We start from the raw sequence: 17,133 nt of genomic DNA on the forward strand, positions 1-17,133 counted from the left end.
AAAACACAAAGTGGCTCAGACTGTTGAAACTCACTGTTGCCTACAATATTGCAAATATCTTCGCTGTTGTGCTCTGACTGAGTCAGACAAAGCATTTAGTCGGTGAATAAAGTAGTGAAGAGTGGCAGCACAATTCAAAAAAAGAGTTTATTTCTTGTATAATGGTAAATTTAACTCATACAAAAGCAACATCATGCTGGTTGATGTTAGCAGAGAATATTTTGGATGAACAGTTTAGTTAGTGGCACATCACAACAACAGATTTCCCCTCTAAGAGTTACTCTGGTGACTTGCAGTAAGTGTTAGGTTGGTCTGGGTTTGTGCCCGCCTCCCCTCTTAAACAGGAAGTACACTGAGAGGGCCGCCTCAGTGCTCCATTGGCTCATCAGATGCCGGTCCAGTGGCGGGTTCGTCTGCAGGCTGAGCCACCTGAGACGCAAACAGAAGTGTCAGGTTCTGCCTCACACTGAAAATTTATATTACAAACTGTCTAACCCGGTCCACAGTGTGCATTATATTACTATAAAAAACTCAATTCAAAAATGTGTTCCTCAAATTAAATCAAGAGTAAGTCCACACTGGACTTTAGAAATCCATTTGCAGCACCTTTCTCTGCGGCCTCTCCTCCAGTCCCTCCAGGAACGGGGCAACATCGTCGTCGTCGTAAATGGTGAACTCCATGTCTTTCCCCACAATGCCAATGGAAACATTCTGAAAGGAGGAGGAGAAATCCTCTCAGAGAAAAGGCCTACGTACGATTATGTTTAAAAGAAAATCACAACATCCTCAATGCCACTTAGTGTGGGGCTTTCATAACATGAACTCAAACTGAACTCAAATCTTGTCATATTCCATTTGTTTTCATCAGTTGTAATTCAATTATCGGTACCCTTTATAATAAGAAAATTATGATATCATGATATCATATGATATCATTTGAATTTTTGTTTATGTATTTGTCCTTCCTGTGTGTCTGTCCACCGGGACGGAGCTGCATGTCTCACTTAAGACAGAGATGAAGATAAAAATGCTCAGCGCAGCGTCACATCAGACAGGTGTAGACAGAGTTGGTGTACCTTGGTGGTGAGGTCCTGCTCGGTGGGGAGGGTTTCTCTGAGAGCACGGAGGCCATGCTGGACCAGCTCATTCAGATTACCTGAGAACACAGGAGACACTGTGTGGACCTGTCCATGTTTGAGCTTTGAAATTTCTAAGTGAGATCTCAAAAACATTTGTGTTCAGTTGCAGATTTTGCCACTATGACACTCATTGCTGGTTCCTTCTGAATAAGCGTGAGCAAAGATTGTAAAAGAAATTTCATCTTACAGTCTGAAAACTTGTCCATGCACCTTTCCAGGTAGGTGCGTGCAGACTGAGAACGGGCCCCGATAGACATGGCTTTGCAGTCAAAGTAGTTGGCTGATGGGCAGGTCTGGAAGATATGAGGTCCCATGTCCTGGACAACACGAAACAAATTAACAAGAGTCAGACTGTAAATCTCAAATTTATTTGACAGTTACTCTTTCACAGGTGATAAAAATAAACTTACAGCTGATTAGAAACAAGCCATTTGACTCAGCAAACTTACATCATAGCCAGCAATGAGAAGTCCAACACCGTAGGGCCTTCTCCCATACCTCTGTGTTGGGATTTGGGTTTCTTAAGGTTCAGTTAAGGGTCACTGTTACCATTCACCATTATTTTACGTGACAGAACAGCTTACTGACACAAGGAAAATGGGCTGATATAAGATAATACAAACACACACATTAAAAAGAGGGCCTCAAGCTAGAAGTAGTAAGGATACTGCTGCCAATAAGAGAGACGAGACGTGATGTAGGCAGGGGTCTATCAAAGACAAATCTTGAGTCCAAGCACTCCTGACGCATGAAGTTACTGCGGGAAAGAAGGCGTTAGTGTCATTTCAGACCAATTACGTTACATTTGTAAGTTCAGTGAAAAGCTTTATTCAGAACATCAAGGCAGCTGTGACCTACCAGAGCAGCCTGGCATCAGCAGTCAATCCAGCAATGGAGATGCCGACGTGGTTGTCGACATGGAGGATCTTCTTCTGGTGGGCAGCCAGTTCAGACTGGGCTCTCTGCAGAGACACGAAAAACAAGCAACATGCAAGGCTCTTCATACGTGATGCCCTCATAGTGTCATGGAAATAAAACAAAGCAGAAAATTCTCAATGGGTGTGTCTATTGTATTGAATTTTTGTTTGGGAAGCAGACATATTGATAAACAAGACCCTGAATGGCTGTACCTTTAGTGCAACCAGGACTGCATGGGTTCTGGATTTGAGTCCTACAGTTGCAGACCCTTGCTTCACTGCCTCCATGGCATACTCAATCTGATGAATACGGCCCTGGATCGACATGAAGAATTTTGTTTGCACATCAGTGACACATACACATTAACCTTCTTTGTGAAGACAGTAAAAGGAAACGCAGGGATTAAGCAAACAGCAACATACCTGTGGGCTCCAGACTGTCACATCGTTGTCGTACTGATTACGAAACTACAGACAAAAAAACGACATAATTTTCATGTGACATTTCTTAAAATAATTACAAGAACTATATAACACACAAGAGTTGAGCTTACATAGTTGTCTTGCATTATCTGCGCCTTTCCTCGGTTACAGACTATTTCTCAAGGGCTCCAAGTTAAAACTACACGAGGATCTGAAGCTGCAGCCTGGACTTTTCTAGACTCGGGTCTTAAATTACTGCCTCGACTGAATAATTGATAAGCTCACTTTTGTTTTACAGCCACTCACCAGAAAGAGTGCAACCGAATATAAGCATCACGCTGACAAATTTTAATAGTGATGTTCCCCGCTGGTTACCCATTTTACCAGTTAAATCTTGTGGAAAACCAGCTGGATTAGCTGGACAAAATGCCGACTGTAAGAAAGTTTGCTGAATCATTACAGTGACTGGTGACTGTGATTATATAAACTGGCTTCACAACAAGACTTAACAGTCTAAAGCCAAAGGACGGAGAGCTGCGGGAAAACGAAAGTAAGATACTTCGATTGGATGCTAAGTCAACCTAATGCTAGCTCAAGTTTGCTAGCTACTTTCCGTTAGCTTGCTAACTATCTAACCTGAAAACCCATTAGCAACGCAATTACGATACGTTATTTGGCGCTAAATGAAACTAAATGGGTTAAAACTAGATATCGCTTAACGTGATATCATCCAACAAATACCAGTCACGAACGGCTTCTGTAGACACACACACATTTAGCCGGCATCCATGCAGCTAACGTTGGCAGTTAAGGTGTTTTGCTTACTCACAGTAGAGCAAAAAGTTAGCTAGCTAACGTTAGCTTAGTGTGAATAAATGCACATCGTTCTCCAGGTTCCCTGATAAGCTATACTACATGAACACGGTTCGCACTTTACTTATTGTACACACATGATATATATTGTTGAACTAATCAACGTAATTCATATTTCATTCATAGTTACCATCTCTGCTTTTGAAAGTGTCTCGTCTCCTCCGCCTGTGATCCTGATTTGATTTACTATCCTGGACGCGACGTCAGGGAAAATCAGCAGAGCACCGATTTCAAATCAGCGATCGATTGAGTAAAGTTGTGCCAGGCTGCAAAACAACCACGATATTTTGTTGTTTCCTCCAGTGATGAATTATTAAAATGATTACATTTATAAGGAAACAGACACGATATTTTTTTTAAATAACTAAGCTTCAATTAAGACAAAAGACACCACTATCATACACGCAAATTAGTGCGAAACTTCCGAGTTATAAATGGTTTAATGTTTTCAGAAGCAGGCTATTAAATACTGTATAATGTATATTATTATATTAATATGTATATTATGACGGCCGACCAGGAACTAAAGTGACGCTATAAAGTAATTTTCTCTCTATTCTCTCCACCGACAGCAAAGGTGCAGTGCTTCTTCATGAACACTAGGCGGCAGCAATAAATTGAAGGAAGACACTGGCTGCATCATTTGATTGTGGACAATGTCATGAAACACACATTTCCCTGTTACAGAAACACATAAAAAAGTTCCAGAAGAAAGATGGACTTACAGACAACAGTGGTGTCTGTTTTATGCTTGTTTGTAGATGTCTAACCATGACTGCTAATGACAATTATGACGGACTCTGCTTAAAATAGTGAAAATCCAGACTGCATCGTTTCCTTTTCTATAAAAGTAATAGCAGATTTACACTTAACTTAAGTTTAAATTAGTTCAGTTTAAATCTAAAGTTTATGTTGTAATGTTTACCAGCAACACATAGAAACAGATTTTTGGTCATCACTCATACTAGCAGACCACAAGAAAGTTCAGTCACAGCTTCACCAATTAAACTAAGTGAACCTATAAATGCAACAATCAACTGAACTTTACTGTGACATTCCAATGCACATTTTAATGTGGGATTTAATATCCTATATGAAAAACTAAATAATTCAGTCACTGAATAAACAGATAAATAAATAAACAATTCAAGCAATCATATAGTCAACAATATATGACAACATATGCAATGTGCGACATGAAGGCAGTGCGCTGTCTACTTCTTTAAATGAAAATGCCACCCATTTTAATAATTCACATATGTTATTTCTGTTCCACAGAGCACTTCAGTCGATATTTCTCATCCTCCGAGTTTTTCTAAAGGCCAGAAACTGGAAAAGTACACACGACCTTTAAACTGGACGGCATGATCTGGTTCTCCTCCACTGACTACAAGCTCATCTGGGATGAGGTCCGGAAGCAAAACTACATCCTTAACACGGGTTTGTTCACAATCAAATGTACATTCACGTATGTTAGTCCAGTTTTCACAGACTTTACGCTACTGTTTAATTTTGACTCCAGCCTATTACCATGCAATAACACAACACTTTCTAAAGAGCCACTCTGTGAGACTTGTGGTTTAATTTTTGATAATTTAATTTAATTTCTTGATTTTATGTACGTTATTAATCCCAAGATGGGAAATTATTTCTCTGCATTTAAACCATCAGTGACTGAAGCACACGCACACAACATGCACTGAAACACAGGAGCAGCAGGCTGCTATTGTCAGGCGCCTTGGGAGCAAATTGGTTGTCAAGTGCCTTGCTCAGGAGCACATCAGCCAGCTAATGGGGGGGGGGGGGGGGGCTATTAATCACTCCACCACACCCTGGAGTCTGGAGGGGTAATTGAACTGGCGACCCTCCGGTCACAAGCTGCTTCTCCAACCTCTAGGCCACGGCTGCCACTTTTCTACTTAACATGTAAGCAAAGTTTAGAATTCAGGACTTATACCTGAAGAGTTTTTACATTGTGGTATTCTTCATTTTCTTAGAAAAGCCACATTCCGTCAGTCCTAATTTTCAAATTACAGTGATCGTATCGCAATATTTGAAAACATTTCTTTTAATAGTTCAGCTGTTGTCTGGTTTTTGGTTTTTTTGCAAAGGATATTACATGATTGTGGTGCAGCTCTACAGGTGGACAGATAGGCTACCCACAGGTGAGTGGCAGGTTTAATTCCAAACACACGGGTGCATGCTGCACATGCTCCATGCTTCAACTTGTCAGAGGCTACTCCGCTTTTCAAATGATCCTTAAATTTCTCAAGGGACTCTGTCACTGTTCATGGTGTGTGTCTCTGCAGTCAGAGAAATGTCCAGTGATAGCCTCATCCTCTTGCGTCCAGCTCTGTCTGGTTTTAAGCTTTGCCTTTTTTCCTCTGTTAATGATATCTGATGTACCCTTTATCCAGGAGGAGGAGGAGGGATGAATTAGCAGGCCTGTGCTGACGAGCTCTCGTCCGATGCCAAGGCAGCGGCAGCATGGCGGCGAGCATTACATCAGCGCGCCAACCTCCTCCTTTGTGATTGAGATTGTAGGAGCTGTGCTGAGCTCAGCATGTTTTTTTCCTGGGGGCCTCATTCAACTCTGCCAACGGCCCCCCGTTTAATTTTTCAAATGGAGAGCAGCCTGAGTCACTGCGTGATGGGTCCAAGCCACACACTGGACTCTGCGCTCGCACGTTTTGGACAGGGAGATGGAAGAGGAGGAGGAGGATGAGGAAGAGGAGGAGGAGGAGGTGTTTTAAGGAGCAGAAGAGAGTGCGAGTGCAGTCATTCCTCTACCCATTCATTGTTTTCAGTTTGTGTAAATCACATGAGGAAACAGTGAACTCCTCCTGTCAACACAACACACCTGATCTCTGACTGAGACTGAATCCACATAAGTAGAATAACAGGACTAGATGAGATTCCTTTTTTCCCCTTTACTTTGTTGTGATTTTACCCAAACTACGTACCCTTACTTCTTCATGAATGATGACAGCACAACAGCGGCTTTCACCCAAGCACATCTTTACTCAATATAGAATCAATTTAACATCCTGCCTGGCAAAATATTCCACATCTCCCATCCCCTTGTTGCTTAAAATAGGTCAGTGATGTGTTTTAGCCTGGAAAATGACTGGACTAATGGGCGGGAAAGGTGGTGACTCTGCCAAGGTTGCATTAAGCTGGCAGCTATCCTATAGCTATCCAAGGCAGGTCAGGGGTCAGCAGCAGACGAAGGGAAGCCATCTCAGCCTCTCCCCTTCATAGGTTTTATGAGTCCGAATACTGTATGTCACCACTGACGTGAACGTTTCCTCCAAACAGAAAACGCCAGAGCATACGGGTGAGCGAAGACGTGAGGTGGCAGTCTTGCAGAGATTCTGTTTGCTGCCGTCAGTTTCCTGGTGTTGACGAAAGCGCTTATGCAGCATTTCGGTGGCAAATGGCTGAAGAAGCTTTTTCTGGCTGAAAAAAAAAGTGCAGTACATTGTGGGGTAATAATATGAGCAGCTTGATGGATGGTCTCAGTGCTCAGTCTATGCACCTAAGAATAGACAGCTATATGTATCAGAGAACACAGGCTTTTTCATAAATTACATACATAACTTATCTGGCGTCTGTATGACAGAAACTGGTTTGCTTTAAACCACCTGATGCCAGGAAGCATCAAATGTAACAGTAATCAGGTTGCTGTGAAAAGTGATTAATACTCTTCACTGTAGGGAGGAAATGCAGTGTTGGAAGAAGCTAATTCCAGTCATTATGTTAACAGTGATTACAATTTCTCTATCCATCATTTTCATTGTCTAAATGCCAGGAAATGCACCCACACCAGTGCCGGAGTTCCAGTATCCATCATTTTAATGCTCTGACTGCATTTGACAACAGCTCACGGAGTAGAAGTTTTAAAACTTTCTTAGAGATTGCACTGGTGCTGGGGAGGTTAAAGTTTAAAATTCTAATAATAGCATAAGCAAGTCAAGTCAGTTTGGTTTGTATAGACGAAAACTTCAAATCACAATGCCTCAGTGGGCTTTACAATCTGTATGACATCCTCTGTCTTTAGATCGTCACTAAAAAAAACTAAAACTGTTAATAAACACAAACCCCTGTATTACAAAACACAATGCGAGAAAACATGGCTGGACTCTTCACTTTGTTAATTTTTTACGTAAAAGGACAGACAAGTGAATGACTGAAACAAATACAGATTCCCACACAAATACTGTGTATTAGTACATGTTTTCAGTGACTGAATTTGCGGTGGTGAAACAAAGTTTGAGGTAAAAATTCTGCTGCAGCCACTCAGAATCAAGTATCCATCCAGACCAGCATATAAAACTAACATATGTTGTAAAATTGAGTTAGCCTCAACTGATTCTAACTTGTCAGTGTGCAGAGATAATAAACTTCAGCCTCAAGCTGAACACTTTTAGAAAGGATCTAAGATTTGCAAAGTTTCTACAGTTTTCATCCATCGAATACTTTTAGTGTACTGAAAATTACGCAGATGGCTGTTAGCATTGCTAGACAGTGTTGTAGTCGAGTCAGCGAACTTCGAGTCAGAGTCAAGTTTCAAGTTCCCAGTGTTTGAGTCCGAGTCAAGTCCGAGTCATTAAAGAAAAGTCCGAGTCAAGTCCAATCCAAATACATTACTGTATAATTATTATATGAGATTGAACTTAATGTAGATATTATCTTATACAGAATAGCTATGGTATATTACATAAAGTAAAATAAAAATCTGAGGACTCGTCTCTGATTTAAGTCCAAGTCAACAGTGTTCAAGCCCGAGTCAAGTCACAAGCCTGTTGCTCAATAATGTCACTCTTGTTTTTATTTGCTAGCTACAAATTTTTGGGTTTGGGTTTCATAATAAATCCATGTAATGTAACCTAAGCTTTGACAAAATAACTGTGCATACAATTATAATAGAAGAAGACTGAGAAGAGCTGCTCCCACCCCTGTTAGTGATATAAAATTCCATATGTTTCTCTTCAAAATTTTGTACAGCAGGAATATACAGAAATGTAAAGATGTCTGACTTGATGATAATGCAGCCTGAACTAATTTGAACACTAATGCACCAGAACCATTTGTTCATTTGTCATCCTTGTCAGAGTCGATGCAGAAATATCTGATGATGCCAAGCCCACAGAACAGAGACATCCAATCATTACTTTGGCTCTACAGCAAACATTTAAGCACTGATTGCATTTGCTCATCAGTGAAGGTTTTGGAATAAAGCTAATGTGAGTGGTCACTTCTGGAGCGGAGAGCGTTGTCTTCTGTCAGATAGCACTACACTGACCTGTTTAACATCCACAAATTACTGCTGGACAGCAGCAAAACAAACTGACACCACAAATCAACTCAAACCCTGTGACTGGTTTGAGCTGGACAGGCTGTCAGTCTTTCCATGATGACACATGATTTAATGATGGCGAGAGCTGGCAGGGAGGAGGGAGGGAGGGAGGGAGGGAGAAGTTTACTTTATCGTGAGTCACTCTCTTCGTTTTGTTGTCGTCCCGGAGTAGATTGTTCAATGAGTAGGCGAATGTTTGACACAAAAACCAGTCTGCTTTGTGATACGTGAGTCCGATTTCTGACTCGTGCAAAGTTCAGCTCAGCTTCGCGCTGACGTCACACACGTGTTTGTGTTCAGAAGGTTTGAGCAGTTCCTCTTTATTCGTACGTGAATGTGTACCAGCAGGAACTGAGCTGTATGGTGGAAAAGAACAATGTACAAAATAAATTCTGCAACAAAAGAAGTCTATTCACAAGTAATTTATAAATCATGCATACAGCTTGGAGATCCCAGGTTGCCTTTGTGGCAGTTAGTTTTTGACGAGGCTCCTGCATTGCACTTCACCTTGAGGCCTTGTGCCATAAAGTTTTTAAATCTTTATACTGTATTTCAGTTGTGTTAGACTCAACAAGGGCCCACAGATCGAGAGCTCATCTGTCTCCGTCTAACAGCAAATATTACCAAACTGAGGGTCTCAGAATACTTATAATAAACATTAAATAAATAAGAATTGTTCTTAGGGAAAACCTGTTTGTGAACATTAAATTCATTTCTGCTCATCAGTGATGAGCCCAGTTTGCCTGACAATATTCGCCTGAGTGATGGGGTTTCCACCTGTAATGTGAACATTATGGCAGATTTAAAGATAAGATAAGATAATCCTTTATTAGTCCCATAACTGGGAAATTACAGTAAACCTGCAGTAGCAGTATAGCAATCAATGAGTCTTTCAATTTCATTTTTAATGGTGTTCAAAATTAAATTAACATCAATATTGCATTTTAAAACACTGGTGAACATTTTGATCTGCAGTGTCTTTTTGTTGTCACCACCCACTGGCGGTCTCATGATAACTTGGGCTGAGTCTGTCGACCAATCAGAAACTGTTCTTGTAGACTAGGCTATACAATACCAGCCACAACTGGATTTGTAATAAACTCCAATACATGAAACTCAAACATGAAACATCTCCCTCCTCGTAGTGCCTGTAATAAGTATGCCCCCCTTCTTTAAATTCCACGTGATGTGACCTTTGTGTGCTTAATGTGGGAATTTAAGTGAAAACAGATGGTTCACAATGGACATCGACAACTGATTTCAATGACCACAGGCTGTTATAAAATGTCTTTGTCCGATTTGTGAGAGCCATTGCTGTGTGATTGTGTCACCAGCGTTGACTGTGGGGTTTATCCTGGCATGATCCAAGTATGTGCTGTTGGTTACAGCAAGTGTGACAGCGAACGCACCACAAGCAAGGAGGCCTGCCAATCAGTACTCACAGAGATGAAGAAGCCCAGCAAACAGCCTGTATGCAGACAAATTCCGCTTCATAGCAAAAAGGTTAACTCAATTTGATGTTTATGCTGCTTTACTCTTGGACTTTTTGGAAATCCAATTAAATACCATGTTTAAGACATTGGATATCGTGAGGGGATTGTGTCAACAATGTTTTATCAGTTTTTACATAATCAGAAAAGTTTTCTTTCCCTTCAACAACGGAGCAAAATCTCAGGTTTTTATTGAAAAACTTGTCCGCTGATGGAGTGAAGAGCTACAGCATGACTTAGATTTGGCACGTCTGTGATTTGGCAGCAAATGGGCGGGAGACACTTTGGTGGAAACGTTTAGGTGGGCGTGTGATCAAGTGTTGTTCTGGAGACACCTGGCTGCTCCGGCTAATCTTTTCATCAAACCCCCTTAATGGCCTCTTGTGCTTCAGGATCCATCATGTCACAATAATGGCTTTTGTTAGTGAAGGGCGCTTTAACTGCATTTGACTGACTGTAAAAACTGTTACTTTTCTGGTGGGGGAGGGGGAAAATAATGCAATGGCTGAACACACCATATTAATTTCCTTGCCGTGCAGGCTGAACCATTAACTGGTAGACTCAATTATGTCAATGGAGATGACATAACAAGGGAAAGAAGAGGTTCCCGGGTCAGGGATGTGATGGTACACGATTTGAGCTATTTTCCACTGAAATGGAGAACAAGCTCTCGAAAGGCTGATCAGTATGCTTTGGTGAGATACGTTGAAAACTTGTCTTAGGCGGCAGAAGGTATTAGAACAGTGAGAAAGGAGAAAGAGAGCTCACGCAGGAAGACGGTGCAAAGAAAGCCTCAGTGAGAAAAAAATCACAAAAGATGGTTCAAAAAAGGAACATGATACAGTAGAGGAGACAAAACCTTCCCGAACACACATGTGTAAAAAGACCATTTATCTTTGGGTAAAACAATATGTCATGTTTAAATACACATCTCGCCTGTCAACCATTTTCTCTCTCAGTTTTGTTGTGACTTGAGCATCTTTGAGCCACACTGAGAGCCAGAAATTTCCAACTCTCAGCTTTGCTGCAGAGGCAGAAATGATGGCAGATTCTTGGGCCTCAGCCAGGCTTTATAACCGCATAACGTTTAACTTTCTATAAATACCACGGGACGCTTTCCAAGTTGATCAAGTGTGATTGAATCTGAAATGACTCCAAAGATGAGAGCCAAGTTTCCTTAAGATACTTCAGAGGCACTGCTTGCCCCCGCCCAGATTTTGACAGGGGACCAGCCTGAGTCACTCCACGGTTTCTCAAGGAGCATCAGAGTTATTCTAGCAAAAATAACGGTTGCAGTACACAAAATTTTGGCATTGGCATCTTGAAAGGTCTGTGGAGTTATGTTTGCTGAGGTGATCCAGCTGGTTTTATTCGTAGGAAGATGTTAGTTTATAGGTTCTTTTTATTAATTATGATAGCTATACTTTAACTTCAATGGGACCCCACACTTGCACGTGGCAGAGGTGATAGGCAGTTCAAGTCCCCACTCGCTAAGCACCTGTGGCAGATCTGCCAGGTGAAGATTTTCAACACCTTCCAAACTCTTTAAAAACTAAATATCCATTTGAAGCGATCCTCATGCACCCTGCCTGACTGTGCAGAGGAATCCAGACCTGCTGTACCCAATTCTGCTATATTCCACTCCATAACATCCACTGGAGCTGACAGATTAAACGGATGTTTTTTTCAGTCACGGAAAAAAAAAAAAATGTTCAAGAAAAATATTATTAAAATCTGGATAAAGGTGTTACTAAAATCTTATTTAGTATTTAACAGTTAAGAACAGAAAAAAGTTACTAGCATCATTTTTCACTTGTTTAAAAGTAATAACAAGCATCAAAAGATAACAGTTTTATTTTACATTTTATGATTTATCCGTGAAAGGGCTGGTGTTCGGTTGGTGCTGTATATTACGTCTGCCCCACCTCCACACTGGGGCTGAGTCGTGTATGCATCAGCGTCTAGGACTGTGTGCAGGTCTTGCCTTTTATTAGAAAATGTGAGTGGATGAAATAAATGGCCAGATGATTCTCATAATGTTTTGTATAGTCAAGCTGGCAAGCATATTCGCTGCACAACTCAAATCCAATTCCACCGTATTTCAGCTAGTCAGGTCACTTCATTCATTCTTGTGTAATCATGATAAATAGGACTACCAGCAGGCACTTTTCGGAAACGCACTCTCCTTAGTGTTGCTCCGTCCGTCTGCAGCATTTGTAAGTGTCCAGCTATAGATTTCTGAGAGGTCTCCTTTAGGTTGGTTTGCCTCTTTTTCTTGAATGAATGTGGAGTAGACAGAAGCAGGCCCAGCAGTTCAGAGTATGATCTCAGAGTCAGCAGGGACCAAAAATCCCCCTCATCCCCCTGACTGATGCTTTAAGGTCTCAGCGATTGACGGTAATCTCCCTAATGTCTGGGGATGAACAACAGCAAACGCCCGGAAAATTAGACTGTCCTGTGTGCTCCTTGACATTTTACATGCTTCCTTAACTAATGACTGCTCCTCAAATGTTAGCATGACCTTCCGCTGAGCCACTTGGCCCGCTGATTTAACGGATGCTCAAGAGCGTAGCACCTGCCCGAAGCAGCATATCGTGCCAGGTAAACACAACCCGCCCCCCCCTTCCTGATGTAAAACCACAAAGTGACACTGGTTCCACCACTTGAACTTGTACTTAATCAGGTGGGGAGCCTCCTTTGTGGTGGCAAGCCACTGATTAGATTTGGAGATTGAGGGCCATTACAGGAGGCTGCAGTTGGATAATGACTTAAGTGCTGTTTTGCCTTCCTTTCTCTTCAGGAAGTGATTTATCTGGATGGACTTGGCCTTAACTGACTGGGAGGTGCCCAACAGTGAGCTGAGCCGTTCATAGATCATATCACCCTGCGCTGACCCCATCAACACTCGCTGTCCTCCCAGTGGTTATTTATGGCTTCTGTACATGAGAAAGTATTACCTTATGATAGTAGTTTGTGAGATGGGATCCTGCCTTCACATCTTCTTGTCCTTCACTAAGTGTGTTACTTATATGTCAGTTATCACGGTGCTGGAGCCGAAACAATTTGTCGGTTAATAGAGCAGTCATTCATTAGAGAAAATAACTGGCAACCATTTTGATAAGAAATCATTTTAGTCATTTTAAAGCAAAAGAATGCTTAGCGATCTGTAGTGACGAAGTTTTTATTTTTAAATGTTTTTTGATGTTTTATGAGGTTCACTTGAGTGACAAGGTGACTTATTTGTTGTTGCAGCAATGATTTGTGATGTTCAATAATAATGATAAAAAATGCTTCCACGTCTTCCACTTCTCTCTAGTTTCCACCATTTTGTGCTCTTGGGGATGCAGGATGCACTGCACACTGAATTTTGAATTTGGTCAGATAATTAAACATTTTTTGATTTTGAAGTGCAGTAATGCATATAACTGTAGCTTGTCAACATGTTTCTGATGAAGGGCCACCTTTTTCACCTTCCACAAACAAAGCTATGGTGGTTTAAGAACATATAGTGATTCACAAGCTATCGAATGCCATGTGAAAATAACTGACAGCAAAAAGCATCTTCAGAGGTGTTAAAGTCAATCACGCGTGTCCACTGGCCACTTAGTGATTTCCTGCACGTCCTTCATGAAGCCACACAGAACTTCAGCGAACTGTTTCCACTGGTTGTAAATTGTTCTTCCTTTTCCGAGAATGACAAACACACTCATTAGTCCGGCTGTAATCGTTAGCTTTACAAGTCACTGAAAGTGAAATGACAAATATCCAGCGAAGATCCAATATCAAGCTGACTTCACCCTAATGGTTTGTGTGTAGGTGGAGAGAACAACAGCTGAGAATCAAACTGTTTGGACAAACTCTGCGTGCTTTGTGGCTTCACTTAATAAAGGAGTATTAAGGCTACTTTTAATAATATTCCATTACAACCAATGAGTGTAATATGACTGAATGGCTGTGTGGTCATTTTGAAGCCACGGGGATAATGTTTGGATGTTGCTAAATTCTGGAGCGTCGAGGTCCTGAGGTCAGGGGTTCCCACCCTTGAGGTTGGACTCCCTCCAAAGCCTTGTAGGGCAAACACGAAGGCCACAAGATGATTAACAGGATACGAAAGCAGAAAAAGTATTTTTTAAACAATAATTATTCAAATCTGAGAAGGAGTTTTTTCTCATGCAAACACACCTTTTTCACAGTAGATATTTTGACTTTCTGAGCTGGAACAAACATTAATGATGGCTATGATCAGTGCCAGAGCCCCAGTCAGTGATGACAGCGAGCGTCACAATACCAGGACCCTGGAACGCTAAATGGGACGTAGCCATAATGCTAATGTTATCAGTTGTGTGTTCTGCTTTCGCACGTGTTTCTGATCATGTACGGGGGCGTCTACTGTGCTGGAAACTAATAAAGCACACTTACTCAAGTGCTGTATGAGGTACTTGTACTTGAGTATTTGCTTTGTGCTCCACTACAGTATTTGACTACTTTTCAGGTTCAAATTAAATTCAAAATATAAACAAATCGACAGATAATCATAATTTATCAGTCAATTATTGATTATTGCATGAAAAAAAATAAGACTTATTGATCTCTGGGGGGAACACTCTGCTATTAGCTAATTATTAACTAATTGTAATTCAAAAATATAAAATAAATTATTCTGTAAGGGACCATTTTACATGATGAGTACTTCTATTTTTGGTACTTCAACTGTATTTTGATGCCAGTACTTTTCTACTTTTGCTTCAGCAAAAATCTGAATGCAGGACTTTTACTTTTAACTACTTTACCCAAAGTAAAATATCAGAGCACATCTTCCACTTCTGCCTACACTTGTGTTCTGCAAATATTGAATTTTGTCACATTTACCCACCTGAGATTCTTCTATGGCTTATAGCATTTGAACTGTTGTGTGTGTGTGTGCGTGCACATCACATGAAACACATACATCACCTCTTTAATGAGCTCAGTCATTACGTTGACATATAGCACAGCAGACTTACATGTCCAGTGATATCGATAACACCATTCATGTGTGTTACCGTCATTTAAGCTGCTATACTTGGTGGGTTCTTGTTCTGCCCAAAAGAGCTGAGCCATTAAGATGACATATAGCATAACATTTGTTCACATCCACCAACACCACAGCAGCCGCAGCAGAAGAAGACACAGCAGCAGCAGCAGTTATTGTGTCGCCATTAATAAGTTACACTAGACTGAGTGCGCTGATATCAGCTGCCTGGCCTCAAAGGTTACCGTATCGACTGTGCGAATCAAAAGTTCCTGCAGGAGCTGAGGGAAAACTTTGGGGGAGTCATGGCTGGCCTCCCAGGGGTGAAGTGTGATGCAGACGACCCAAATGCAGCACCAAAGCTGATAATATGATGTCAAATACGTAAGCATACAGACAGCACAGATACACTCACCCACGCGCAGGAACACAATATATAGACTTGTGTGTGCGCTCACACGTACAACACACATGCTGTCAGGTGAAAACAGGTAAAAAGGCACCAAGAATGAAGGTTTTATTTTCAGCTTAACTATGACACAACCACACGACGCACAGTTTCCATAACATTCAAGTTTTCACTGTGGGACTGTTGTGTTTGACCCCAGTAATTTTGGCCAGATAAGTGAGTGTATTCAGCTTTTTGATGGTTTGACGAAGTCTTTCATATTTGAGCAGCAGAGGGGAAGCAGGAAAGCAGATTTACTGACACTCTGCGGCTCCAGCAGTTGGTTAAGTGATCCATTCGCAGTCTGCCATGACTCACTGGCTGTCCAAGTCACAACCTACACTTCAAAAAACAGAGCTTAAAGTTTTGGTTGAAAGGCCAAAAAGCTGCAGCCAATAAGAGAGCTAATGGGAAGGTTATCATACTTTTTTAATAACATGTTAGTTGTCTGCTGGTATGATTCAATCCGCCCAACTAATACAAAGTGAAATAAATCAGTCGGGATATTAGATGTGCAAGTAGAAAAGCGATAGAAAGATTCGTGGATGTGGCATGAGACCCAGCAGCTGTCTGTTCAGCAGTGATTTAGCGTCTGACATATGTGAGCCTTGTGGCTCAATAGCACTAAAAGGCTCATCCTGTCTAATGGGGTTCCTTATGACGCAGACAAGGAGAGGCAACCCCTCCCTTTCATTTACTCTGACATATAACTCAGAACATACACACTGAAATGCACACACACCGACTGCAGACCCATTCATTTTGTCCACAGTGCAGAGGCAGCACACTGACAGCGCAAAGCACACACACACACACACGCGTCAAACACACACATGCTCGTTTGTGTGCACACATGCACTGTTGTGCACACTAATGAAAAGGAAGGGAATTGAGACGATGGTGCACAACGAACAGTTGTGTAATTGCTTTTGAGAAACAGCTCTTGTCGGAGGCTGTCATCGATTGGTCTTTGCCGAGGACGACTTGTTTACTCAGTGTGTGGGTGGAGGCCCAGTGATCATTACTGGACTGACTGCGGTATCACTTTATTAACTCAATATGATTTGATGTTTCACTGTAGTGCAGAGGGATGTTGTCATACTTAGCTGAGGTTGTATTCCAGAGATGCTGCTGTGAGAGGAGAATTGTGTTTCAGATTAATCGCACTGATTAAAAAAAATCCCAAAAAGTCACAGAAAGTAAAAAATGCACAAATCTCTCTAGATTTAAACTAGTTTATGAGAGACTCTGAGCAGAGTTCACCCATATAACTCCTTACATGGTATGCAAAGTGTTTGTGGTGAATCACATCATATCGGCCCAAATCAAATCAATAACAGGCTGATTACATAAGCTCATTGTGTGTTAGACGGTCTGCACTGAGCTGAAGCACAGTGGGTGTAGTGCTGGAGTTGGTGCTATCCAAACAGCGTTATGAATGAAGAGCTCCAGAGTGCGTCACTGTAGTATGCA

The 17,133-nt window shown here is 41.4% G+C and overlaps 1 protein-coding gene across 1 annotated transcript; it reads right to left on the reverse strand.

The window, feature by feature from the left end:
* Positions 1-133: 133 nt before the first annotated feature.
* On the reverse strand, positions 134-3,605 carry psma1 (proteasome 20S subunit alpha 1). Its single transcript, XM_046394441.1, has 10 exons — positions 3,483-3,605; positions 2,480-2,524; positions 2,270-2,371; positions 1,998-2,101; positions 1,808-1,896; positions 1,589-1,659; positions 1,327-1,456; positions 1,077-1,156; positions 607-711; positions 134-429 (listed from the first exon to the last, which is right to left on the reverse strand). The coding sequence occupies exons 1-10, from the start codon at positions 3,483-3,485 to the stop codon at positions 367-369; spliced, it is 792 nt and encodes a 263-aa protein (XP_046250397.1). The 5' UTR covers positions 3,486-3,605; the 3' UTR covers positions 134-366.
* Positions 3,606-17,133: the final 13,528 nt, after the last annotated feature.

The sequence above is a fragment of the Scatophagus argus genome, chromosome 7 (genome assembly GCF_020382885.2).
Source record: "Scatophagus argus isolate fScaArg1 chromosome 7, fScaArg1.pri, whole genome shotgun sequence".
NCBI lineage: Eukaryota > Metazoa > Chordata > Actinopteri > Scatophagidae > Scatophagus > Scatophagus argus.

Coding starts and splice junctions, on each gene's coding strand:
- psma1 (XM_046394441.1), bottom strand. Junction 2,102..2,269: donor CAGTCCTGGTTGCACTAAAG/GTACAGCCATTC, acceptor GTGTCTCTGCAG/AGAGCCCAGTCTGAACTGGC. Junction 1,660..1,807: donor CGTCTCTCTTATTGGCAGCA/GTATCCTTACTA, acceptor CTGAACCTTAAG/AAACCCAAATCCCAACACAG.